This window comes from Peromyscus leucopus, chromosome 1 (genome assembly GCF_004664715.2).
Source record: "Peromyscus leucopus breed LL Stock chromosome 1, UCI_PerLeu_2.1, whole genome shotgun sequence".
In the NCBI taxonomy this organism is placed as follows: domain Eukaryota; kingdom Metazoa; phylum Chordata; class Mammalia; order Rodentia; family Cricetidae; genus Peromyscus; species Peromyscus leucopus.
In genome coordinates, this window is record NC_051063.1 from 83,748,710 (window position 1) to 83,776,318 (window position 27,609).

Here is a 27,609-nt window from a genome sequence, read left to right on the forward strand (position 1 = left end):
CCGGCGCGTCCCGCCCGAGGGCGGCTCTGGCTGAGGGCGGAGGGGCCGGGGGACAGCCCGGGGCAGCGGCCGAGGCGGCACGGCGGCGGCAGAGCCCGCTGCCCCCGGACGTCCCCGGCGACATGCTGGCAGATAACCTGGTGGAGGAGTTTGAGATGGAGGATGAGCCGTGGTATGACCACCAGGACCTCCAGCAAGGTGAGGGCGAGGTCGCCGGCGTTTGGGGGTGGGGGCCCCGGAGGCGGCAGGTGTGGAAAGTGCTAGAAAGTTCCTTGGGGGGGGGTGGTCTGGGATGCGCGGCCGGGGACTCCTCGCGCTCACCTGGCAGCGGATCCGCCCATCCCAGCCGCCGGGAGCGAGCGCGGGGGCCCACGGCCCTGCGGATGCGCAACACTGGCTGATGCTTGGCGCTTTAAGAAAGAGCTTTCGGGCGATGAGCGGATCTGTCTCCTTCGGGGACCTCTGAGGTGGGCAGGGGTGAACCAGCGTACCCCGCTCTAGAAGCCGGCTTCTGACTCGGCTCCAGGTCCTGCTACCCTGTCCGCCCTCATGCGCTTTTCTTGGCCCGCAGAGTCTGCAAGCCGCTGCAGGTGGTGGTGGGGCAGTGCTGCTGTGCGGTACCCGCGCCATCACTCTGTGAGAATAATGTTTTGTTATCCCGTTTTCCAGAAAGCAGGGGCTAAAAGAGTTAAAGTGGACTCCCTAAAGCCGAATATGGGAGCGAGTATTTTTGATCCCACACACTCGGAATGAGGAGCCTGTAGACACTGTTCAGACAGACATTAGCATCCCAGTTTATAACTTACTCAGTCGGATGTCAGACTGTTTTGTTTTATTACTTAGGCGCCGTTCATCGGATGCCAAGTGAAATTATTTGAGAAGAGTTCTATCATACCCTTTTTTTCTACTTCTTGCATTCCGGCTTTCAATTAAAAATTATTCTGCCTTGGTTTTCTTGATGGCGGCATCTCCTGAGAACAATCTCAAGAGTGCCCTCAGTCTGAAGCCAATGGCACATTTACTTGCACATTCGTAGCAGGATTTTGCACTTGAGGACACTGATAGACTCTTAACACACAGATGGGCGCCTTTAATTCTCCCGATAACATCAAGTGTTGCCATAGGTTACCTCTGGCTCAAGTAGATACTATTGTGGAAACTAGGTTTTCACTGCAGACTCCAGAGCAAACATTCTTAACCACCATGCAGAATGATCTTCAGTAATTCTTTCAAGCATCCTGTTTGTTCTGTTCTATAGAATTATTTCCACCTTAAACTTGTAGTGAAAATTAATATCTCTTGGAGTTGGCTGTTAAACACTGCTGCTTGTTCACAATTCCACTGAATGTGACAGTAAAAGGAAAATGTGGTCTTGAGTGACCTGTACTTAGAAAAAGAAAACAAGTACTTCTTTGGAGAGGTGGAAATTGGTTTGTTATTTATTTCTATCTGTCTTGATCCCTTAATGGGCAACGACTTAAGCCAAAATGGATCCCTGTAGTTCTATAATTGAAGCTACCTAACAGTTTCAATGCCGATTTGCCATCACATTTCTCCATGTCCAGAAGTCAGATTGGTCATACATTTAGCCTATTTCAGATTGGCCCCATAAGGATTGATGACCTACTTTGATACTTCAGGACTGAAGCAATCCTGTGCGATTGCGACATTTTACTATATGAAAGCAATTCATGTAATCCAAGTAAGGGATTTTTCTTTGCCATATTTAAGAAGCAGCCAAAATCTTGAAGGGCAGGTTGGTCTCTCCCACATCTAGCATCATATATTACACTTCATAATAGAAACTTGAATTAATAATTGTTGACCTGAACTGAAGCTGTCTCTCACACAGGATTACTGTTTTCACAGCTGTCCTCTATCCAGTGCCCTAGTCTACCTAACAACCAAACCACCCAGGAGGTTATCAGGACATCCAGTTGCACTATCTCAGTCTACTGAGCAGTAAACAAAACATGTTTGGGGCTGTGTGTGTGGGATTCTTAACTTCTGGTCAAAATGAAGTTGTCACATCTTCAAGTTTAACAAATCCTAACCTCTGAGCTTATTTACTATCAATTTCCACTTGGAATTTCCTCTATACTCTCCAAAGGCTTTTACATCTGTTATCACAGTGGACTTTGCCATAGAGTCTGTATCATAAATAGCCATTTAGAGTACAAATGGAAGATGTGAAATCCCAACTGTTAGCTTGTCAATATGCCCCTGAAAGAATGATGGCTGCTCTTTTGAGCGTATTTTCAATGTTGCTAACTTATATGTTAAACAGTTTTGTGTATTTGGTGTGCTGGGTTTGATCCCAGGGCCTCAGTGCAATGTACCCCTGAGCCAGCCTAGAACTAAACTTTAAACAGAGTTTAAACAGTTTACAACTGTTTCTCAAGAACATACTGTTTTCTCTAGACTAGGCATTCATGTAGGCAGTAGCCCACTGACCTAGCCAGCTATCTGTTAGGAAGGCAGAACCCCACTCACGGGGGTGCATTCATGAATCCATTCAATAGAGACATCTGAAAATGTTAGCAAATGTAGACCCTCAGCATTTGCTGCTAAGTAGTTTGGGACCAGCCCTGTCTCTTTGGTAGATTAAGGAGCTCTAGTCGGATTTTATCTTGTGTTCTTTATCATCTTCATTATTAACTTAGGTAGATTTGTATTGCATAGATGGCCTAAAACACCTACAAACGATTTTGAGACTTGTTTAATAGGTTCTTACTCTGTAGCCCAAGCTGGCTTTGAACTCACGCAATCCTTCTGCTTCACTGTCCTAGTTAGGGTTATGATTGCTATGAAACACCATGACCAAAATAAGTTAAGGAGGAAAGGGTTTATTTGGCTTACACTTTGACAATAGCCCATCACGAAGGAATTCAGGACAGGAACTCAAGCAGGGCTAGATCCTGGAGACAGGAGCTGATGCTGAGGCTGTGGGGAGTGTTCTGCCTTGCTTCCTCAGCCTGCTTTCTTATAGAACCCAGGACCACCAGCCCAGGGGTGGCCCTACCCACAATGGGCTGGCCCCTCCTCCACCAATCACTAATTAAGAAAATGCCCTACAGGGTTGTACACAGCCTTATCCTACTGAGGTATTTTCTCAATTTTGGTTCCCTCCCCTCTGATAACTCTGTCAAATTGACATAAAACTAGCCAGCACACTCAGCTTCCCATTGAGCTTAAATGTGTAAGCCATAGAGCCTAGCTTTATTTGGGGTGGTGGGACGTACCATGGAATGTATATGGAGGTCAGAGAGACCTGGAAAAGTCAGTTCTCTCATTCTACCTTATGGGTCCTGGGAATTTAACTCCGTTTATCAGGCTTAATGGCCAGTGCTCTTACCACACTAAGCCATCTTACCAGTTCTTACTTTTTGAGATAGGATCTTGGTGTGTAACCCAGGCCAGCCTCAAACTCATGGCAATCTTCCTGCCTCAGTCTGCTGAACGATTAGATTACCATGCCTACTTTCTCTTCTTCAGTGTATTACTTACTGTGTGTTGGAGAGGAGGTGCGTGCCATGTGCATGTGTGGAGGCAGGTCTCTACTGCCTTTGCATGCTTCCCAGGATCAAACTCTGATCCCAGGCTGGGAAAGCAAGTGCCTTTGCCCTCTAAACAAATTTATTTTTACTTTATGTATATGTTTGCCTGCATGTATGTATGTATGCTATGTGTGTGTTGTGCCCGAGGAGGCTAGAAGGTGAGGTCTGAACCCCTGGAACTGGAGTTACAGGCAGTTGTGAGCCACTGTGTGGGCTCTGGGTGCTGAACCTCGGTCCTCTGCAAGTGCTCTTAACCTCTGAGCCATCTCTCCATACCCATGGCCTGCTAAATAAAACAATTAAAAATAAATTCCAGCAGAGCACAGTGGCAGGTTTGATGGTACACACCTTTCCAGGTGGATCTCTGTGAGTTCGAGGCCAGCCTGGGATACAAAGCAAGCTCCAGGCCAGCCAAGGCTATAATAGTGAGAATCCGTCTTTAAAAAAAAATTCTCTAAAGCCTTAGGACTATCCCTTTTTTTTAAATTTATTAATGGATGCCTTTATCTAAGTAGACAAACTGTGTCAACGTTTGTTAGGGCCTTCCTTTCTATTCAAGTTAAAATAACGAAAACATTCTAACCTCAGTCAACTCTGGTCTCCTATTCATATCTTGTTACGTGTAGAGCTGCGCAGACACAGAACTGCTTTGACGAAGAGACTTTTGTTAGAAGACTGCGTTGGCACACTAAGAATACTGACAGTAATCTCTGGGCATGGTCTTTTCTGGGCCAGCAGGAGCCTTCTGTGTAGGTAACGATGGCCCTTGCTTTGAAGTGTGCTCCAAGAGCAAAGTGGAAAGGCTTCAAAGACTGGTTTTTCTCTAGACCAGCTGCCGTGACACTTGTCACTTGTGGAGCGATGCAGGCGTTAGAATGAGGATTCAGGGTGCACCAAATGAAGTCGTAGTTTAGAGGAATCCTGAAATTCCTTTGCAAGATGAGTAGGTCTTTCTAAATTTCAGGATGAGCTCATCTCCGAATTCCTAATGTGCATTTAATTGCTGCGTCATTGTTTAGAGGGTCATTAAAACTGACACCATCCTTTTTCTTGATGTTTATGTTGAGGTGGTGTGTGTGTGAGAGTGTGTGTTCTCAATTATAGCCATGTTGGCAACAGACATTGAACAGAAACGTCACCAGATGACGCATTTGACTTTGTAATAGAAAAAGCTTCCAGCCTTCGTGTTACTGAATTACTGCTGTAGATTACAACTAATAAAATGCTGTCCTCTGCTTTTTTTTGTTTGTTTGTTCATGTTTAAGAAACAAGTAAAATGAGAAGAATGTAATAAGTTCTGGAAGAAAGATCTTTAAAAAAAAAAAAAAAGAAATCAGGTACTCTTGCTAATGTTTTGGTCCAAGTAGAGGGCTGAATGAAATCTGTTTGAAGCTAAGAGCCTACATTGTGAAAGTGGAGCATATTAGGGCTGAGGATGTGACTCAGTGGTCGAGCCCTTGCTTATTGTGTATGAGGTCCTGTGGTTGATTCCCTAGCATTGAAGAAAAAAAAAATTACCTGCCAAGACTAATAAAAGAATATCAAACATGTAGAGCACTGATGCACTGTAAATCTATGATATTTATAGTGACTGCCTAAGCCAGGTCAGTTCAGTAGGATTTAGAAAAGACAGTGGAAATCCTTATTGTAATAGAGAGATAAACAGGTGTGCAACGCCTTGGAACTATACGATTTCGTTTCCTTTTGTGTTGTAATTAAAAAATTAAAGGATGTTCAGCATTCTCTTGTTCCCTCCACCAATTACTTAGAAATGCTTCTTGGGTTTCCTGCCATTCTTTGGCTCTTTTTGGTTATAGAGGCCAGATGCTACGCGACAGGAAATGACACTTTTTTTAAAGACTGAAACAGTCCGTTGTCTTTACACTGACAGATGAAGTAATGTCCTATTAGACAGTGTGACTTCACAGGTGCTGTCTTGTAGTTAAGCTTTGACTTGCTAGAATTTTAAACATTTCATGAACTATTCAAGAGACTGCAGCTTCAGGTTGCTGAGCCTGCTGGGGACTCTGACTGGAACTAAGGGTTGAGATAAGGATGAGTCTCAAATTCTTGTTTACTTGCTGTTGACTAAAGGGAAACAAACAAGCAAACAAAAACAGAGGCCATGTCTGACCTCTGCAGAAGCCGGAAACACACTGCTGGCTGTTGGTGGCATAAGCAGTTCAGAGCTGAGTGGAAGTGCCCGAGGAACTCGGGAAGTCTGGTTCCTGAAGACATTTCAGCGCACATGTTTTTGTAGGTTCACTTGGCTTAGTTTGCTTTTATTTTTGGAAATAAGTGAGAATTTGCCTTTATTTTGTGAGAATTGGTTTTTATTTTGTGTTTTTTGTATTTTCCATTACGTGTATTCATTGTGTATGGTACTGTGTTATTTACAGACACTTTCCTATAAGTATATAATGCATAATGAAAATATTCCCTCCATATTTCCTGTCTACCTTTTGGTCCTTCCCTCCCTCTCATCGGTCCCCTTTGTTCCTCTAGACAGTTCTGCTTACTCCTTTATTATATACATACATACATACACACATATATACATACATACATGGTTTTATGTATCTGTGTCAGCTCGTGTTAATTGCTAGTTAAGAACATCGTTGGTTAGTGTCTGAACTGTCCCAGTGAGGTATTATCACTTTAGAGCAGGCCCGAGGAAAGGCTTAGGTAGTATTTAGAAGATGCTGATGCTTTAATGCTGTGTCTTTGTTGGGGTGTCTTCAGTTTTGTTTTTGTTGTTTTAGATTAATTTATTTTCTATGTATGGATGTTTTGCTTGCATGTATGTGCACTGTGTGTATGCCTAGTGCCTATGGAGGCCAGAAGAGGTAGTTGGATCCCTGGAGTGGAATTATGGATGGTTGTCAGCCACTATGTAGGTGCTGGGAATTGGATCTGGGTCCTCTACAAGAGCAACATGTCCTCTAAACCACTGAGTCATCTTCCAGCCCCCAAATGTCTTTAATAGTGTGATGGTTTCTATGTGGGCTATGCTGTGTATATATGCTATGAGTAGAAATAATTATTGCACCATTAGCCATATGTAGTTTTTTATTTTGTTTGAGTTTTTTGTTGTTTTGATTTTTTTTTTTTTTTTTGAGACAGGGTCTCTTTAAATAGCCCTGGCTGTCAAGAACTCACAGAGATCTGCCCGTTTGTTTATTTGTTTGCTTGTTTGTTTTTATTTATTTAGAGTTAAGCCTCACCATGTAGCCCTGGCTGGATTGGAACACATATGTAGACCAGACTATCCTCAGACTTACTGAGATCTACTACCTGCCTCTGCCTCCGTGCTGGGATTAAAGCATGCACTGCCACTCACACACAGTGAATGTACTTCTTTTTTGTTCTTGTTCTGCTTTTGAGACAAGGTCTCAATGCATAGTCCTGGCTGGCTGGGAACTTGCTGTGTGTAGACTAAGGCTATCTTCGAATGTGTCGAAATCCTCCTGTCTCTGCCTCCAGAGTGATGGGATTACAGGTGTTCTTCACCATGTCCAATTACAGCTTTTTCATTCCATGAAAAAAAGACAGTAACTTGGCTGGGTGTGGATGTTCTTGCACTGGGCAAGGTGGCCACAAATACCCAAGTGGCTGAACTCTTCACTTCTCCTCGCTGTCATTTGCAAGTGATGGAAGCTTTGTGATCCCCTCCTTGAAGTAGTGTGTGGACATTACTTTCTTCAGCCTTCAAACTATACAGACATGGGTTTGAGGATTTAGTTCAATGGTTGAGTGCTTGCTTAGAATGTACAAAGCCCTAGGTTTGAGCCTCAGCACTGAAGAAGGGGAAAAAAAAACCTACTTCACAGCCAGGTATGGGGGCACATGCCTGTTATTGTAGCCCTGACACTGTAAGACAGAAAGATGGAGTCTAAGACCGAAGTTTTGTGGTGAGACTATATATGAGGGGTTAGAGGGGAGGTGGTTAGGGATGTTATTTTAGAACACTTGCCTTGTGTGTGCAAGGCTCCAGCGGTGGGAGAAGAAAGCATTACGCAGATGTAGATGATTGAGAGTCCTGGTGATGTGAGTTAGAACCTGCTGACTATAGTTTCTGCCTTGCCTGTGTGTGATTCACCATGTGCAGTTTATTGATACTTTAATAGTTTTATGCTTCATGTTGTCTCATCTGAAAAACTAGGTTTTGTATCCTATAAAAACATACCAAGATTAATACCTCTTAAATGCTTTGAGTTGTTGGTGAAGGTTTTAGCTTATGAATACAAGATAGCATTTGATTGGCTTCTTTACTGGCCTTAATGTAATAACGGTAATATATATTTTATTATTGTTAAAATTTATCAGAGAATGTATTTTAGCAACTGTTAATACTGTTTCATTTTAAAATAGTGAAAAATATGTAAGGTGAGTATGCTGGATGTATGGCACAAGTAGTATAATCTTGGCTACTTGGCAGGATAGGCAAGAGGGTTGTGAATGAGAGGTCAGCCTGGTCAACAGTGGGACCTTCCTCTCAAGAAAAAAGAACATAGGAAGTTTCCCTTAGGCCATGGCCCGTGTAGTCTCAGGTTCTTGGCCACTTAAGCAGTGTCAGGTATGGGTTCCAGCTCATCGAATAGGCCTTAAATTTAATCAGAAAAGTGGTTGGCTACTCCCGTAACATTTGTGCCACTGTTGTACCAGTCTGTCTTGCAGACAGGTCACTGTTGTAGGTAACAGAGTTTGTAGCTAGGTGATAAGTGATATCCAAAGTACGTGCCAGCACCATGGACACTAGTCAGTCAGGGTGGAGCTTCTAGTTAAGGATCAGCTCTATTTTCGGTTCATTGACGTAACTGCCTTCAGCAATAGTTCCTTACCATTAGGTTGTGGAGAGCAACCACTAGGCTGTGATGTTTTGGGGCTTCTGGGGAACCCCTTTGGCTATTACTCAACAAGATGAAACCCAAGCCTGGCACTGGAGGTTTTACTTGGTGGCATAAGATGTCTAGTTGGGGCATTGTCTCCCCTATTATTCAGTGACTCTGTTTAGATTCCTTTCATTTATGTATATATTTGTATATATATTTGTGTGTGCATGCACACATACACGCACACACACAAGCTTCTACAGTGGCTTTTCAAATGGCCTTTAGTGTTAGTTGCCCCTCCCATATTTCCTCCTTTAGCTTTCTCTCCAATCCTGGAGAGGATCTGGGAGAAGTTGGGGAAGGAAAGAAACATAATCAAGATAAATTGTATGAAAAAAAAGTATATATGTACATGTGTATTGTTTTTAAGCTGAGCTGGACTCTGGTGTATAGTGGGTCTTGTTGCTTTTGGTGTTTTGTTTTCCTTGGTGAGGAAAACCAACCCAGCACAATACTAATTATGTTGTTGGGTGGGCATTACTATATAATGAAGTTTGTTGTTTTTTTATTATCATTTATTCTAGGTTAACTTTTTACTGCCAATAGTGATAGTTAGATGTTTAATGGGTTGATGTTAAATCTTATTTGTCAACCTTTAAAAATTAAGCTTAAAATCATGTGGGTTTTTTAGATACATATTTGTGTTCCAGTAGCTGAAGTGACTTGTCATAGAATACAGTTCAGAATTTCTCTGCCACGGCGGTAACATCTTACATGGTTGCTCTTTGCCTGCTTCTCCCATTTCAACTCACTCCACTCTCTTTTCTTGCTTTCTTCTTAGCTACTTGCCAGATTGTAGAATATGATGAGTTATTTCCTGGCTGTCCCATGACGACTTCCCATCTTTCAAGCCATACCTAAAATTAGATTTCTCCTTACATAATTTAACTTTTCCTCCCTTATAGTCAGTATCAAATTAATCAACAAATCCTTACAGCTTTTACTTTCAAGTCATGATGAAGTCTGTTCCTTTGCTCCATCTCCAGCGTCTGGTCCGAGCCGCCGTTCTTTCTCTCGACGATTACAGTGTCTTATCACTGTGCTCTGTCTGTCCCATTCAGGGTGTTCACACGGCAGGCAGCCAGAAGCCTCCCTGGTCTCTCCACCTACTGGGGAGTAAAAGGCAATGTCATGTGTCTCTAGTTTAGTCCTCCCCAAGCTGGCCGACGTTGGGGTCCCTCTAACTTACTCTCCATGTCCCATTCCACTCCAGTCTCATTGGCCTCCTTAATGGCTCCTCTCGTGATTCCTCCTGGGGACTTTGCTCTCGCCTCGTCTCTGCCTGGAGTTCTGTTCCCGCAGAGGTCCACTTCCTCAGTGTCTTCACATCTTTACTGCGTGTCGCCTGTGGCTCAGCCTCTCACATCTGCACTCCTCCATACATCTTCCTTGCTTCCCGTGGTCTCTCAAGGACTGCTGTTCTGTTGTATGTTCTATCCTGCGGCTTTCTCCCATAGACTATAAGCTCCAAGAAGGCAGAACATTTTTTAAAATCTGAATTCTTTATAATCCCCAATGCCTAAAACATAACCTGATACTACTGAATATATATGTGAGCGTCTGTGAATATAGTTGTCAAAGCAGCATCTGGTGGTGATGGTGCTATCACGTTTGAAAATTAGTGCTTATGTGCTGCCTAGCTTTCCTAGTAGCCTAGGAAAGTCAACAAAGCCAGACCTTCACCTGTTCTGTGTAGTATTCTGTACCCGAGTTTAGGATAGTGCCCAGCAACAGACATCTAATGGCATCTAAACCAGTGCCTTCTAGAAACACTTTGTGTATTGCAACTTAGTTTGGGAAGAACTTCCTATTATTTCATTTGGTTGCTACAATCTGATATTAACAGAGTAGTCACTTCTCCAAATAAGACAATTAGGAGTAGGGACCTTTAAAATTGCCATATGGGGGGCTTAGCAGTTAAGAGAATGTAGTGTTCTCACAGAGGGCCAAAGTTCAGTTCCCAGCACCCACATGAGGCAACTTACAACCACCTGTAATTCCAGCTCTGGCTTCTGTGGGCACCTACACTCATTTCACATACCTACACACAGAGAGACAGAAACACACACAATTAAAAATAACAAATATGAAAACAGTTAAAATCACGGTTCTAGAAAATGTTAGTCAGAACTGGACCTTATACCTTCCTACCCAGGGGTCATCCCATTTCTCACTGTATCATAGGGCTGGCCCATACAATGTGCTACACAGTTAATTATTTCAATGACTTACGTCACTGTAATTGCTGGAATTTTTAAAGTAAAAGCTTAGACTCTGGCAACACCTGCAAGCTAAGCTCAGCCACCTAGCTCCAGTACACCATTAAAGACAAGTGATAGTAGCCGGCGGTGGTGGCACACACCTTTAATCTCAGCACTCAGGAGGCAGAGGCAGGCGGATCTTTGAGAGTTCGAGGCCAGCCTGGTCTACAGAGCAACATCCAGGACAGGCACCGAAACTACACAGAGAAACCCTGTCTCAAAAAATCAAAAACAAAAACAAAAAAAAGGACAAATGATAGTGTAAAGAAAAGATTTATTTAGTGTGGCTACACTGTGAAGAGGAACAAATCTGAGGGGCCTAATGACTGCACCCCCATGTCCACTTAAGGGAGTATTAGCAGGAGATGTAGGTGAAAATAGAGCACAAGAGGTATATATAATTAAGCAATGCTGGCCAAGACGTCATCCTACCTACCACTGTCTCTGCTCCTGTAGGGTGGGCTGATAAGTTGTCAGAACTGTTTGACATAGCCTTTCCTTCTCCGTGGGGGAGGATTCCTGGGGAGAGTTTACTATTCAAGAGATGGGCACAGGTGTCCCTTGAGAATCACTCTCCTGACAGGTTATTTACATTGCCAGCATTGGTCTTTTTGTTTTGTTCTGTTAATATGATTACTAAACCTTTAGTCCTTTGATTGTAATATAATATAAACAAACCTGTCTTATTTGCTCAATGCCTAAGAAGAGAGTTGGCAAATAAGCTGGAAAACAGGGAAGCCAGATGTGGTGGTTCATACTTGTAATCCTAGCCTTTGGGAAGCTGAGGCAGAAGAATTGCTGTGACTTCCCAGGACAGCCAGAGCAACAGAGTAAAGCTCCACCCACCCACCCACCCCAAAGAAGAAAGAAAGAATTGCCTAGCTCTGTGTTTAAGGGAAGTATGGATCAAAACCATATTGCTGTTTTGCTTAAAAGATGTGACAGAAATTCAGGGGAGAGAGTGAGAGACAGACTTGTGAAGCGAGCAACTTACTACTAGTGTATTCTCTGTTTCTTGCATTAACACTTAGTTGCCTTAAGGTTTCAGGCTAGGGGGCTGGAGAGATGGCTCAGTCATTAAGAGTATATACTGCTTTTGTGGAGGACCTGGATTAGGTTCTTAGCACCCACATCAAGCAGCTCACAACCGCTTGTAACTCCAGTTCCAGGGGACCCAATGCCTGCTTCTGACCTTCAGTGGTACACAAACTCTCATAGGCAGACACACATGGATTTAAAAAAAAAGGACTCCAGACATAGCTGAGAGTGGTGGCGCACACCTTTAACCCCAGCCCTTGGGAAGCAGAGGCAGGCGGATCTCTGTGAGTTCAAGGCCAGCCTGGTCTACAGAGTGAGTTCCAGGACAGCTACGGCTAGACAGAGAAACCCTATCTGGGGAGGGGCGGGGTGTTAGAGTTTTCCTGCTTTGCCCACAGTCAGGACAAATCTCTGTCACCCGCCAGTCCCACAGCTGCTCAGACCCAACCAAGTAAACACAGAGACTTATATTGCTTACAAACTGTATGGCCGTGGCAGGCTTCTTGCTAACTGTTCTTATAGCTTAAATTAATCCATTTCCATAAATCTATAACTTGCCACGTGGCTTGTGGCTTACCAGAGTCTTCACATGCCGCTGGTCATGGTGGCGGCTGGCAGTGACTCCTCTGCCTTCCTGTTCTTTCTTTTCTCCTCTCTGTTAGTCCCGCCTATACTTCCTGCCTGGCCACTGTCCAATCAGTGTTTTATTTATTGACCAATCAGAGTAATTTGACATATAGACCATCCCACGGGGCAGTGGGGGGGGTGGGGGGGTGGGAGCCCAGACAACAAACTTTGACAGTTGTGTTCATAGCAGTTTGATGGGAATTTTAGAGGCTGCTGAGAGGCCTGCCTTGTGCTTTGGCTCAAGGATCCATCTCAGTGTCAGGATTTGAATATGTCTATTACCAAATGATGATTTTAGAACTGTGCTATGGAATGATCATTCCTAAACTAATGCCCACATCTCTCTAAAGCAGACTGCTGTCTTTATGTCTGACTAGGGTGCATGAACGAGTGCTTCACCTGCTAGCTGACCCCAATTCTGAATTTCAAGTAGAACTCACAGTTCCTTCTAAGCCGTTCTACATTCCACTGGGATCTGCCTCTCGAGTGTTGGGACTTGCCTTGTTTATTTTAAGAGCTGGGTTATGTAAAACGTCGACGTGAGCTCATACTTGCCGCATTCTAAGATGTTTGTTGTGCTAGATCTCCAGCTTGCTGCTGAACTGGGAAAGACGCTGCTGGATCGGAACACAGAGTTGGAGGAGTCTCTTCAGCAGATGTACACAACCAATCAGGAGCAGTTACAGGAAATTGAGGTAATTTACTCAGTGAGAGGGTTACATCCTCTCAGATGTGTGGCACTTTGCTGTGGAACCAGTTATATACTATTAAAATAACATGATTCAATTTCTAAGTAGTGTTTTTGAGAAATTGAACCACCAAAGATGATGTATACTTTCTTTCAGTTTTCCTAGTATGTAAATCAGCTCTGATTTAAAAAAAGTTTTCTAGCCAGGCATGGTGGAACACACCTTTAATCCCAGCGCTTGGGAGGCAGAGGCAGGCGGATCTCTGAGTTCAAGGCCAGCCTGGTTTACAGAGTGAATTCCAATGCCAGCCAGGGCTACACAGAGAAACCCTGTCTCAAAACAAACAAAAGTTTTCTCTTTACTTTTAGTAAATATAGAAGAAATAATCTAGTATTTGCCAGTATGTAAAGTAAAATGAAGCTGTACTTAGTCTTTTGAGTTTTTTCTTTTAGAAATTAGTTATGCGATATGCAAGGTACACAGAAAGCACGATTGTGCAGAACCGTGCACATACAAAGACCCATACATAGCCCGTGCTCAGTGAAGAGAACACCCACTGTTGACGTTCCCTGCGTGCTCTTCCGTGGGGCACCTCCCCCCCCTCCAACTGTCAAGCACCATTCCATTTAGAATTGGGGAAGAGTTTTGTTCTCATACAGTATCTGATTTTATAGTGTGTTTAAACTGCTGTGCCACTCAGATAATTTAAATTCTCGTTTGTTTGTTGACTTGGGACAGTCTTGTTCTGTAATCCAGGTGGGTTTCAGACCTGCAGTCCTCCTGCCTCGGCCACTGTGAATTTCTGTGAAGTAAACATATCCATGTAGCCAACACTCAGATGAGGTGTGAAAACGTTATCAGCAGTCACCACCCCAGGAACCAGCATCTCCCCCAGACGCCCTAGATAAACCTCTGTTTGAACTTCACATGAGTGGAATGACTTGGACAAATTTTAAACTCTTTTTTTCTTCGGTGTCATTTGGTGCTGTGCATTGCACATGCTGAATACACATTCTACCACTGAATTACAGCTCCCCGGCGATAAACTTTTCACAGTGTTGATTGACAGTGTTCCTTGGGTTTTCGTTTTTGTATCTTTTGTTACTGTTGTTTTAATTTAGAAAAATAATAAGCCAGGTGTGGTGAAGCACACCTTTAATCCCCAGCATTCAAGCTGAGGCAGGTGGATATCTTGAGACGAGCCTGGTCTACAGAGTGAGTTCCAGGACAGCCAGGGCTACACAGAGAAACCCTGTCTAAAAGGGAAAAAAATAAAAAATAAAAAAAAAAAAAAGCAACACAATTGGAAACCAAAAAGTCAGCCCTTAGCTTATCATGCAGGGAAATTTAAATTCAAAAACTGTCCTTGAACAAAGTTGTCAGAATGGGTGAGGAATTACTGGTAAACTGGTAAAAATAGTGGGATAAATCCCTGAAACTCTCTGACTTATTATGAAGAATGCCAACAACTGATTGTTTTGGGGGGTGGGGATTTGAGACAGGGTCTCACTATACAGCTCTGGCTGTCCTGGAACTGCCTCTGTAGACCAGGCTGGCCTCAAACTCACAAAGATGATCTACCTGCCTCTGACTCCTGAGTGCTAGGATTAAAGGCATGGGCCATGCCTCCAGCTGTTTGTGCGTGTTTTACCTGCATGTATGTGAGTGCACTGCATGCCTGTTAGGTACCAGAGGAGGCCAGAGGAAGGCACTAGGTCCCCTGATCCTGGAGGTAGGGATGGTGAGTGCTGGGAACTGATGAATCATCTCTCCAGTCCCCCTGGCCCAGCTTTTTTATGTGGGTGCCAAGGATGCGATCTCAAATCCTCATGTTGTGTAGGAAGCATTCTGTCCACTGAGCCATTGCTCTAGCCCCTATTCCCTGGGAATTTTAAAGCATTTTGTGCCTTTACTGCATTTATTAATATTCTTTTTTATATTGTACTTATTTCTTAGTTGACTTTTTTCTACTTTCTCAATTCCCGTCGTAACACTAAGACTGTTGCCATGTTTATTCATAGTCTTTCACACATAGTAGGTAACTGATTAATACTTTTGAAGGTGTGGAGGGAGCACTGGTCTTTGTATCCAGAGACTTTTGGCATAAACCCTTGATTTTATTTGTAAATAGAGAGTTCAGCCATGTAAACCACCTCTTAGGTCTGTCTGCTCCATCATGGAATGGTGACAAATGCTGGCACTACATTGGTACAGGGTGCTCTGGGGGATGATGAGATCATGAGAATGTGTTTTGGACTTCTGTAATTATTACATCATTACTTACTCATTTCAGAATATTTATAGTGCAACAGTCTTACTTCTGGAAAAAAAAATCCTGTTGATTTAGTGGACAGTAGATCTTAAAAACTTGGCAAGGTAAGGCTAGGGAGATGGCTCAGTTGGTAAAATGGACGTCATACGAACACAAATACCTGAGTTTGGATCCCCAGAACCCACATAAAAGCCAAGCATGATGGCATACATCTCTAATGCAATGGGAGCAGAGACAGGTGGATCCCCGACAACTTGTCTAGCCTATGGGTAAACTCCAGGTTCAGAGAGAGACCCTATCACAAAAAAAAAAAAAAAAAAAAAAAAAAAAAGACACCTAATATCGGCCTCTGGCTCCACACATACATATGCTACACATACAAACACACGCTAACTTGGTAAGCTGTAATATATGACTTTTATTTTCATATTCCTACTTCTCCACCCCTGTATGTCCTACAGTAGAAATATATTACTGTAATCAGGTAAAATCAGGTCTGAAGTGGTGTCCCAGATCCTGAAATGAGAAAACGAGAATGTTAGAAGCATGTATGGACTTTGAGGTGAATGGAGGGAAAGGTAACCTATTTCCTTCTGTATGAAGTGAAGAAAAATAAACTTGGAGATGGAGGCTGACAGCACATTGTTTGGTGTCTGCTATACCCAGCCCTTACTTAGGGAGCCAGTAGTTCTCTTTGCAGTTGCCGACCAGATGAGACTCCCTTGTAGACTGTCTGTGCCTGAGTCTTGAAGAGTGAATAGCTTTTCTGATTATTGGTGACTTAATACAATTAAACTAAACTCCTACCCTGTGAAACAAGCTCCTTGGCATTCTTGGGTTATCCTCAAAGCCAAGTCCTCTAAGGCTAAGATATCACAAGTTCTTCAATGGCTTCATTGTATTTTTATCACAGATTTTTATATAGTGAACAAGAGGTACTTACGGTAGGTTTTTAGTGGCCTCTTTGTACTTATTTGCATGTTGATTTATTTCCTGTATGTTGACCACAAGCCTAAGTTGACGGTTTTTTTTAAGAGACTTAGCTTGAGATCTGTGCAATATGTGGTATGTATTATAAGGTTTTTGAATGCAATGTTGGGGCCATGAGAATAGAGTCTAAATGGGAATTGGTGGTTAATAGGCTTTTCCCAGGAGGTCTGTAGCCAAGCCCATCACAGAAACTTTCAGATTAAATCTTTCCTGACATTTGTACTCTGAATTGTGACACTGAACACAGCTGTTGTGAACAGAGGTCTAGAAATTGATATTTAGCTAATAAATTGTAATCTTACTAAATATGTAAGAAATGGGCTAGATAGAGAACACTTTCCCAGAAAGAAGGACAGTATCAGTCAAGCAGTTGAGTTGACTGGTGTGTTGTCTTGAGAAAAGTGAGGGTCCTCGAGATGCTGCTGTACACAGGAACAGGCACTCTGACAAATCATTTCGTGTGTGTGGATGCTTTGCCTGCATGTGTGTCTGCTCCATGTGGTGCCTGGTGTCTACAGAGGTCAGGAGAGGGTGTCAGAGACCCTGGAACTGGTCTTATAGACAGTTGTGAGCCACCACATGGGTGCTGGGAACTAAAGCCAGGTCCTGTGCAAGAGCAGCAGGTGCTCTTAACCACTGACCATCTCCAGCCCCTGGAGCAGGTGTTCTGAAACAGCTTGCAAAGAGCTTATGTTTGAAATGAGGCCTACAGATAACTACAGTGCTTGGCCTGGGTTTGTGCCACAGACCCTGTTAGCTGTCTGTCAAGGTCTACAGTAAGCCCTTTCAAATGGATTGGATAGCACCAAATGTGGTTCAGTCTCAGAATCTCAGTATTTAGGGGCTGAGACAGGAGGATTGGCCATTTAAGGCCAACCTGCATAGCCAGACCTCCCCATCTCAAGTAAACATTGAATTACTAATGAAATATCATATTTAAATAGCCAGCAAATATTGTAGAAACAAATCATAATATACTAATACAGCATATATAGAAAGTAACAAGATCTTGTGGCCATCTGGAAACTATCATACTTTCAAATAGTGATATATGTAAGTAAGCATCAACATTCCTGCAAGCCCTACAGTAGGATATGAAAAAAACTTGTGATTCTTTTGGTGGTAATGCCCCTGTTAGTGCTGTGGTTTATGGCTTCCATTCATCATTGAAAGAAATGCTGATTTTCAGTTAGAAATTTTCAAAATAGCTGTCTTTCCCATCAGAGTTCACAGACCCTCTCTAAACTCCGTCTGTGGACCCCAGGCAAAGAGCTGCTGGGTTAGACGAGCCAGCCTGAAGCAGCACAGAGATGGCTCAGCTGCTGAGAGTTGAACAGCATGTAATGCTCTTGCAAGAGGGCTGGAGTTTGGCTCCCAGCTCCCACATCAGGCAGCTTACAGCTGACTATAACTGGCTCTAGGAGGAATCTGACACCTCTGGCCTCCACACGCTCCTGCTTCTGTGTCCACATGGTATGTACACACACACACACACACACACGTACACACGTACACACACGTACACACACACACACACACACTTAAACACAGTAAAAATTAAGTTTTTCTAAAAACTTCCCTTTTGTGTGTATGAGTGTATGTCTGTGCACCACATGCATGCAGTGCCCAAGAATGCCAGAAGAGGGCATCAGTCTGGAGTTACAGACAGTTGTGAGCAGACATGTGAGTACTAGAAATTAAATACCAGGTCATCTAGAAGAACAGCCAGTACTCACTCATAACTGCTGAGCAATCTCTCTAGCCCCATACAAAATAAATCTTTAAAAGACTTTTTAAAATAGTCTCCCCCGGGAGACAGGGGAGTGGGGTGAAGTTCCTGAAGGAGGGCAGTCCTTGCATATGTGTCTTCAAAAGTTTATGGCAGGGATAGCTGATGAATTTAAGACAGAGAATCCATAGCTAACACTGGAAGCTGACAGGATCTCTGACGTGACTGGGGAAATGATGAAGCCTGCTAAATACTAAGAGTGTGAGGTTGCTCTTAAGTTGTGACTAATCTGAAATGAAAACTCACAGAGAGAGGCACTAGAATGAAGATGCCTTGAATTTGTTCTGAGATGACCAAGGCTGACAGCAGTAGAGGTGAGATGTTTGTGTTGTGATGGTTAAAACTGGATGATGGGCATAGGGGGGGCTTACTAATAAACTTTCATTATTTATATGTTTTGGGGCTGGAGAGATGGCTCAGAGGTTAAGAGCACTGGTTGTGCTCTTAACTGAGGTGGTGAGGTCAGTAAAAGGACAGATACACATACACATGTACAGAAAAGTTGAGATCAGGTGGGCCGTGCTCACTTTGATGGAGGGCACCAAATGTAGCAGCAACCCGAACTTACGTGTTTATTTTGTACATCTGAATGGAGGAGACAGGTCTTTTGTATACAGTTGAACAAGGAGGCAGGCTTAGCTAATCTTGGTGGGAGATTTCTGCAGGGGAGCAGTTTCAGGCTGTAATCATCCAGAAGGAAGAAGCTGTGGTGTTGGATAATTTCTCTATATACTGATCAGTTCATATATACTCATACAGACTGGAGGAAGTCTTTGTCGTTTCCACGGGTCTGAGGTTTCAGGAATCCTTGACGTGGCTGTGCCGTGTCAACAGCATACCTTCACTCAGGACTTCATCTGTTCCTTGCACATTCCTCAGCTCCCCACACCACTGGGTCAGGAGAAGGGGACTTCCAGGATTTTCCATGTCCAAGATCTACATTTCCCTACTAAGTACATGGTTTATGCTCTTCATGTATTAGTAATCACAGAGGTTCTGCTAAAATTGCAGACTCTGAGTTCTGTCCTGGTCTCACTGAATCAATATTTGGGGGGAAAGGGTCTAGGTCCCCACAGTTGTCTTTCAGGTGAATTGCACATAAAAAGTTTAAAAACTAATTCTAAGATGACAGTAGCTCCCTCTTACTGAATGAACGCTTTCATCATTTGCCAGATACCATACTAGACTCTGTGTATTAGCCTTCATGTAAATGAATATATTTGCATATGTAGGGGAGAAATAATGGAGAGTTAATAAGGAGTAAAGCATGTATTTTAGATGCATAAATGGGAGGTGCTCGAGTGAGTGAATCTCTTAGAGGTGGCTTTGGATTCTGTCCTACATACCATAATGAAGAACAGTATATTCTTGGAGCAGGCATGAGATGGCGGAAAAGGACTTTGACTCTAGAAGACAAGTGGCTAGAACTAGTGCTGGCTCCTGGCCCAGAAGAGTCGATTGTGCTCAGTGGTTAACCTTTGATCTGCCTGGTAGACGAGGAGGGATGTACATGGTGGGCAGACAACTTTCCTGCATCTGCTTTTCAACTGCCTTCAGTAGTCCTTAACTACTGTGCCAAAAACACACATTCTGAAGCCACATATCCAGGTCACATATATATTAATCTTTATAGTCTCATGGGATTCTGATGAGGAAGTGTTTTTTTTTTTTTTTTTTTTTTTTTTTTTTTTTTTTTGTTTTGGTTTGGTTTTTTGGTTTTTCAAGACAGGGTTTCTCTGTGTAGCTTTGCGCCTTTCCTGGAAATCTCTTTGTAGACCAGGCTGGCTTCGAACTCACAGAGATCCGCCTGCCTCTGTCTCCCAAGTGCTGGGATTAAAGACGTGCGCCACTACTGCCCGGCCTGATGAGGAAGTTAACAGAAAAGTTAGCAATGGCAAAGAGTCTTCAAGCCTGTTCTCTGAGCTAGAATATACTGCCTCCTTCACCACTCTGGTCTTGTCCTCACTACAAGACTCCACTCATAAACTGGCTTTTTATGTGTTCTCTGTGACAGATGTGTCCCACGTAGAGGATGTAGGAATAGTTTCTGTTGTAAATAATTTGTGTCTGATTATACAGTTCCCTTTTTTAAAGTTATGATCAGTCCCAAAGAATACTTAGGACTTGGGACTTATATAAATTATAAAATGTCTACATTATATATTCATTTATTTTGAGTGTGTGTGCACACATGTGCACGCTCGAGCATGCACACACGCTCAAGCATGCATACATGCACACACATATGCACTCATGCACATTAGTGTGCAAATGTGCCACCACATGTCTGTGGAGGTCAGAGGACAGCTTAGAGTTAGTCCTCTCCTTCTGCCATGTGAGTTCTGGGGATTGAAATCTGGTCATCAGGTTTGATAGCAAGTGCCTTTACCACTGAGCCATCTTGCCACCCCTGTCTATATATTCCTTTGGCCCTAAGCCCTTTACCCAGTCAAGTGTTCCTAAGATGTCAAGTGTTCCTAAACATTCCTGTGGATGACAGGAAACCACTGTGTCATTACTAGCCGGGGCAGAACCGAGAACTCTCTCCCTCAAGTCTGTAAAGGCTTCCTGTCAGAAGCTGAGTAGTTGTTTGCCAAGGGACCAAGGGAAGCTTGTGGAGGTGTAGGCAGTGAAGAATGAATGGACCATCGTAGATACCATGATTCATGCTAACTTGCTCATTTAATCATGTCAATTCTAGCAGTTACTAACACCTATAACCCCTTACCAATTCCGAACCCCAGAAGTTCTACTGAGGTGTTATCCCTTAGGTTTACAGCATTTATTTGCTAGCAAATCTTGAACTGATTTGAGGCTGTTTGTAATCTTTATACTTTTTGATGTGGAAGTATCAATGCTTAATTACAGAGTCCTGCCCAGACCTCACAGGAGTGTTGTAAAGCATAAGTTATAAATACTATGGTTTGTTTGGGAATGGTGATGGTAGTGTTAATTCAAAGAATTTTTCAGAACACTTTTGGCCCCAAGAGATTGCTATGAGAAAGTTGAAGATAAGGAGCGGTTGTTTGTTCTGTGTGTACATTATGTAAGCACCTGAAAAGGGACCATATCCTATCACCGAATATCACTGAGCTCTGTTTTTCTGAGAGAAGACTGTTGAAAGCCAGCCATAGTGGTACACACCGGTAATCCCAGCACTAAGAGACAAGTCAGGAGGGCCAGGGATCAGAGCTGGCCTGGCTGGAGATACATAACAGACTTGGTCTCAAAAAGCAAAGGTTGCCCAGCAGTGGTGTTGTGGCAGCATACAGCTTTAATTCCAGTGCTTGGGAGGCCGAGGCAGGAGGATCTCTGAGTTCCAGGACTGTCAGGGCTACACTGAGAAACCCTGTCTGGAAAAGCAAAACAAAAAAGCAAAGGTCACTTGGCCCTGATGGTACTTGAAGAGTTCTGTAAAATACCTCAAGAAGTGTCTCAAGTCTGCTTCCATATGATTACACTTCCAACCTCTTTTTTTCCTCTTCTGGTTGTATCCAGAGGACTAGGAGCAGGAATGTTCTGTTTGGAATATATGCCCCACTTTAGTGTGGTGGGAGGAACCGGGGAAGGAGGGACTCCAGGTGACCTAACTGGCATTAAGATTGCGCTTATTCATAACCCTTATCCTTGGTCTTCAGAAAGCAGTCTTAGCAGGACTAAAATAAATAACCTAGTAAGGATCTTGTGAATAAGGATGGTGGAGATGGCATTCTTGTAAAATAGAAATAATGAGGTTTTGATATCTATTAAAGTATCTGGTAAAATTAATGTATTTTTTTACTAGTTTTTGTCTGAAATGCCTCACTCAGGAAAAAAATTGATTTTTTTTTTTCAAGTGGAAACCACAAAAGATTTTCTTCCATGTTAAGCTTTTCTTTCTTTTTCTTTAGGCTAAACATTTTTTTAAACCTTTTCTGTTTTTTGTTTGTTTGTTTGGTTGGTTGGTTGGTTTTCGAGACAGGGTTTCTCTGTATAGCATTGGTGCCTTTCCTGGAACTCACTCTGTAGCCCAGGCTGGCCTTGAACTCACAGAGATCTGCCTGCCTCTGCCTCATGCATGCTGGGATTAAAAGGCGTGCGTCACCACCGCCTTTTCTGTTTTTTTTTTTTTAAATGTTGTTTGTATATATATGAATCTTACACCTGAATATGTGTATATGCACTGTGTGTATGCCTAATTCCTGCAGAAATCAGAAGGACCAGGTCTCCTGGGTGGTGGTAAGCTGCTGGGTGGTAAGCTGCTGGGTGGGTGCTAGGAACCGAACCCATGTCCTCTGCAAAGAACACTTCTCTTAACTGCTGAGCCATCTCCCCAGCCCTTATTAAACATATTTTGTTTAAACTTTTATTGTGTTTCCCAAGCTTTTCTTCTTATGGGATTATCATATTTCACTTTGGATTTTCCTTTTGAATATTAAGCATATATTTTGTAAAATCTGACTAACTTCATGAATATAGGAGTATTGGAAAGCATTAATGGAGCTAAACACATCAAGGATATCTTATGTCTGTTTCTTACTCAAACGGGTAGTTTTTATTGGGATTTAACATTCTTTTCCCATTAAATAAACCAATGACACTGTGGTATAATATAAAGCTCACATTGGGACTTTGTCCCTCATTCCTGGTGTAAAACTCTAAAACCCCTATTGTCCTGAGTAATAGGATGAGAAACGACCACATTATTAAAGGGCTGCAGTGGCTAGCTAGCCAGGAGAGGAGGGCGGGCCGACCGTCAGAGCTCTGGGAGCTTCAGGGCTGGCAAACACATCACCATGCCAGGAGGGCGCTGAGCCCACAGGTGGAAGCCCTCAGCCTTCGCCTGGCACGAGTTGGTATTGGAGAGCCAGAGAATCCGTGTGGAAGCATGCAGACTGTCTTCTCCGTGTTGCCTGATAGCACTCTTGCTTTCCAGTATCTGACCAAACAGGTGGAGCTTCTGCGGCAAATGAATGAGCAGCATGCCAAAGTTTATGAGCAGTTAGATGTCACAGCCAGAGAACTGGAAGAAACCAACCAGAAGCTAGTTGCTGAGAGCAAAGCCTCACAACAAAAAATCCTGAGGTAAGATTTCTGTCACTGAGGGCAATCTACAAAGGAGGGAGGTACTTAGTATAATTTGAAGTAGACTGTGCCTGTAGGGGGTTGGGCAATAAAGGATAAGGGTTCATTCTTTTAGGAGAATGAGGATTAACTGTAAGTCCTTTCCAATTAAGAAAGCCAAGTTTGAGTGACTCACACCTAATCCCCCTTCACTAGTTTTGATCTTAATTTAATGTGACAAGCAGCAACCAGCTTATGTCTTCTTCACAGCCTCACGGAAACAATTGAATGCCTACAAACCAACATTGATCACCTCCAGAGCCAAGTGGAGGAGCTGAAATCTTCCAGCCAAGGAAGAGCGGGGCAGAAGACATGTGACCAGGAGAAGCCGGCACCCAGCTTCTCCTGTCTGAAAGAGCTGTATGACCTCCGCCAGTAAGATCCTGCCTTTCTTGGATTTGCAAGCTAGAAACATCCCGTGTCGTTGACACATTCTGGAGTACAGGAGATGGAAAGCTCCATTTCAAGAAGTGCCCCTTGCCTGCTAAACCACCAGTAGTTTGAACAAAGCCACTGAACTTAAAAAAGTATTTTCACCTAAAATAAAGCCTTTATAATTTATAGTTATGAGTTTGAGTCTTTAATAAATACTTACTAAACACCTGTTCCACTGCAGTTGATGTGCCAGACATCAGGAATGATGGCCAAAACAGATGACATGACTTATGTCTTCATGACCTTTCCTGAAGTCAGATGCTCCGTAACCAAGAAATAAATATACACAGCTGCCTAAGATCGAATAGGAGAGGCCAATTAATGTTTCTCACCCTTTACTTTATGTCACATTACCTAGAGAGATCTGGGGTTTTTGAAATAAGATCTCATATAGCCCAGCTGGCCTCAAACTCCTGATCCCCCTGCCTCCACCTCCCAAGTGCTGAGATTACATGTGTGCACCTGGCATTGTGGATGTTTTCCAAGAGCAGATACTCTCTCTCAGGTCAGAATTTCTAGGTGTGATCCCAAAGCTGTCTCAGTGGTTCTGATGTGTAACCCAAGTTAAAAGTCCAAACATCATGTTCCTTAACCTTGGTCACACATTATGGAGAACATTTAAAACCCTGTAGGTCCAGGTAGCAGACCAAGTAGGTCAGAATCAATGGTGTGAGCTCCAGGTTTTTAAGACCACCCAGCTGATTGTGATCTGCAACTAGAGATGAGACTCTCTGGTCCATTATATTTCCTAGTAAACAGTTGTCATTCTGCTGGTCTGCAAGTGAGTTTTCTATGCTACTTTTACTATTGGGAAACAAATCAGTCACAAAAACTGTATTTGCTTTCAAGAATTTTCCAGCCTCATAGAGTTTCATTTTAGCCACTGCTTATAGCACTGAATGGGCTAAAAACTGGTGTCACAGCCCCTTTCAAAGATTTAGTTGAAAAGCCCCAGCAGCCTCCTTTGCGCCATCAGTTGACCTTTAAATATTTCCATGTTTTCTCGTAGACACTTTGTTTATGACCACGTGTTCGCTGAGAAGATCACGTCCTTGCAAAACCAGCAGAGCCCTGATGAAGAAGAAAATGAGCATCTGAAAAAGACAGTGACGATGTTGCAGGCCCAGCTGAGCCTGGAGAGGAAGAAGCGAGTGAGTGTGGAGGCGGAGTATCAGGTGGTGCTGAAGGAGAACAGTGAACTGGAGCAGCAGCTTGGTGCCACAGATGCCTACCGAGCCCGAGCACTGGAGTTGGAGGCCGAGGTGGCTGAAATGCGGCAGATGCTGCAGGCAGAGCATCCTTTTGTGAATGGTGTTGAGAAGCTGGTCCCCGACTCTCTGTTTGTTCCCTTCAAGGAGCCCAGCCAGAGCCTGCTGGAGGAGATGTTCCTAGCTGCTCCAGAAGCACCGAGAAAACCACTCAAGCGCAGCAGCAGTGAAACGGTGCTCAGCAGCATGGCAGGGGGGGACATTGTGAAGGGCCACGAGGAGACCTGCATCAGGAGAGCTCAGGCTGTGAAGCAGAGGGGCGTCTCCCTGCTGCATGAAGTGGACACTCAGTACAGTGCCCTGAAAGTCAAGTATGAAGAGCTACTGAAGAAGTGCCAGCAGGAGCAGGACTCACTGTCACACAAGGCTGTGCAGACATCCAGGCTGCTGGCCAGGGACCTGACAGGACTGGTAACCCAGTCTGAGGCTGGAGCCAGCAGCTGGGAACCCACCCCTGTCAGCCCAGAGCCCACCACTTCCCCCACCACTACACCTCCAGAGTACAAAGCACTGTTTAAGGAGATATTTAGTTGTATCAACAAAACAAAGCAGGAAATAGATGAACAGAGGACAAAATACCCATCTCTGTCCTCTTACTCTTAATGAGACCTCCAGTTCTAATCTGCCTGTTTGTTTTCACCCCCTCAAATTCAGACACAGCGCAGTCTCCAAAGCTTGATGTTGCTAAAGATATTTGCCTCGTTGCTTTGTTACTTGGCAAAAGCAGCAGGAGAGGTGGCTGACAGTGTTGACTCCAGGGTCCCTAGGAAATCTCACGGTAGACTGGCCTCTGGTTGGTGCATTGATGAGGCTCATTTCCAGGAAAAGCCCTAGAACTGGTGGAGGGGGATCCATGTACTTGGAGTAGGCTAAAGGACCTACAGTGTGAGGCAAAGGACAGAATTGGAACAAAACTAAGGCTGTTCCTGTTGCTTCCAAACTTGGCTTCTCAAACTACTGGAACTCCAAGGTCTGCTTAACTAAAATACTTTTCACACTCATTCCAAAGAATGTTGAGAAAGCAGGAATCTTTTCAGATGACATTAACCAGCTCCTTAAACCCCTAAAGTTTGTTGCATCTGCTACCAGTTGAATGATGACTGACAGGTAGTCCTATTTCCAAATTCAGTGACTACCAATTGAAATGGCAAGTTTTGGTTTGACCAATGCCTGCTGGTATATGCCCAGCATTCAGCTGTTTTACTCACAGCTAGGCATGTAGTATTAATTGTGATTTCAAGTAGAAACTAAAGGAGAAAGGAGAAAGCTCTTAGGTGTTTCTGTGCTGACCACTTGGCAGCCACAGCTGCTTCTGCTCAGTTCTTCCCATTCCTAGACTTGCAGATGTCCCTGTCTACTTCCTTACACAGTATTGACGTTCTCACTGTGGAAAGACTCTTCCTCTCACTTGCATACTTTAATTTAAAATATTTAAGAGAACCATGGTTCTGATTGTTGTATATATTTTTCTAAAAGCCGAATAAAGCTATCTATGAATGTGAACAAATAGATCTACTGCCTATTGTTTTAAGCTTAATGCCATTTTGCAGTTGAAACCAGCTGGCTTTTTCCCAATAGACAGCTCTAGGGAATTTGAAAGTGATTTCCCCTCATTTTCTTTTAAGCAAGAAATCCTTAGGATTGTATGACTTAACAAAAATTCTGTCCATGTTGCTAAATATTATGATTGAAAACATTTTCCCACTATTTCAGAAGTGCCTGGCTTAGTTCTGAATTCAAAGCACTGTTGTTAAAGCATCCAATCAGTTAATCATGGTTAAGAACTTTTCAGTTTGTGACTACTGGGGCTGGGGCAAAGGCTCAGCTGAGTAAAGCGCTGTGCAAGCACTGAGACTTGAGTTCATGCCTCAGCACCCATGTAAAAGATAGCTTGGCAGCATGCACATGTAGTACCACTGCTGTAAGGCAGACACCAGCTGACCCCAAGGACTCACTGGCCCTAGCCAATCAGCCAGCTCCAAGTGCAGTGAGACACTCAAAAGATGAGCGCAAGGGCTAAGAACAGTGTCTCAGTGGTTCATTGCTGAAGAGGACACTGCTCCTGCAGAGGGCCTGAGTTAGTTCCCAGCACCCACCCAGGCAGCTCACCACTGTCTGAAACTCCGGCTCCAGGTGAGTGTGATGTTTCTGACCTTCAGCAGCTGCACACACATGCACACACCTGCATACGAGTGCTTGCATGTGCAACTGCACACAATTTTTTTCTTTTTTTAAAATTTATTTTATGTGCATTGGTATTTTGCCTGCATGTACATCTGCGTGAGGGGGTGTCAGATTTTGGAGTTATAGACAGTTGTTAGCTGCCATGTGGGTGCTGGGAATTGAACCCGAGTCCTCTGGAAGACCAGTCGGTGCTCTTAACCACTGAGCCATCTCTCTAGCCCCCACGATTTTTTTTTCTTAAAAGAGTGATGATATAGGAAGACAACAACCTCTGGCCCACAAATACATCAACACATACACACGATAGCATTAGTCAAATATGATGAGTATTGATTCCAAATTAGATGTGCTTTTTAATTAACTCTCAAAGTTTTGTACCAGTGGCATGGATAAAGGACCTGAGCTCAATCCCCAGAATCCACATGGTGGAAGAGAACCAAGTGCCATAAGTTGTCCTCTGACCTCCACACTGGTGCATTCACATGCCCCTACATACACACTCAC

The 27,609-nt window shown here is 43.5% G+C and overlaps 1 protein-coding gene across 2 annotated transcripts; it reads left to right on the forward strand.

Moving 5' to 3' along the window:
• Positions 1–17: 17 nt before the first annotated feature.
• Cdr2 (cerebellar degeneration related protein 2) lies at positions 18–26,428 on the forward strand. Of its 2 annotated transcripts, XM_037211001.1 has the most exons (6): positions 20–198; positions 12,958–13,070; positions 23,031–23,179; positions 23,429–23,593; positions 24,663–24,915; positions 25,009–26,428. In XM_037211001.1, exons 1-6 carry the CDS (start codon positions 123–125, stop codon positions 25,522–25,524), a joined length of 1,272 nt encoding a protein of 423 aa, XP_037066896.1. In that variant the 5' UTR covers positions 20–122; the 3' UTR covers positions 25,525–26,428. The 2 variants fall into 2 exon arrangements, with proteins under 2 accessions (XP_028723675.1, XP_037066896.1); XM_028867842.2 differs by having other exon boundaries at positions 18–198; positions 24,663–26,428.
• The last annotated feature ends 1,181 nt before the right edge of the window (positions 26,429–27,609 follow it).

Excerpts from the sequence above, each read along its gene's own strand:
- Cdr2 (XM_028867842.2), top strand. The coding sequence starts at position 123 with ATGCTGGCAGATAACCTGGTGGAGGAGTTTGAGATGGAGGATGAGCCG. Across the intron at positions 199-12,957 it reads CCACCAGGACCTCCAGCAAG|ATCTCCAGCTTGCTGCTGAA; the intron begins GTGAGGGCGAGG and ends TTGTTGTGCTAG. Across the intron at positions 23,180-23,428 it reads TCACAACAAAAAATCCTGAG|CCTCACGGAAACAATTGAAT; the intron begins GTAAGATTTCTG and ends TCTTCTTCACAG.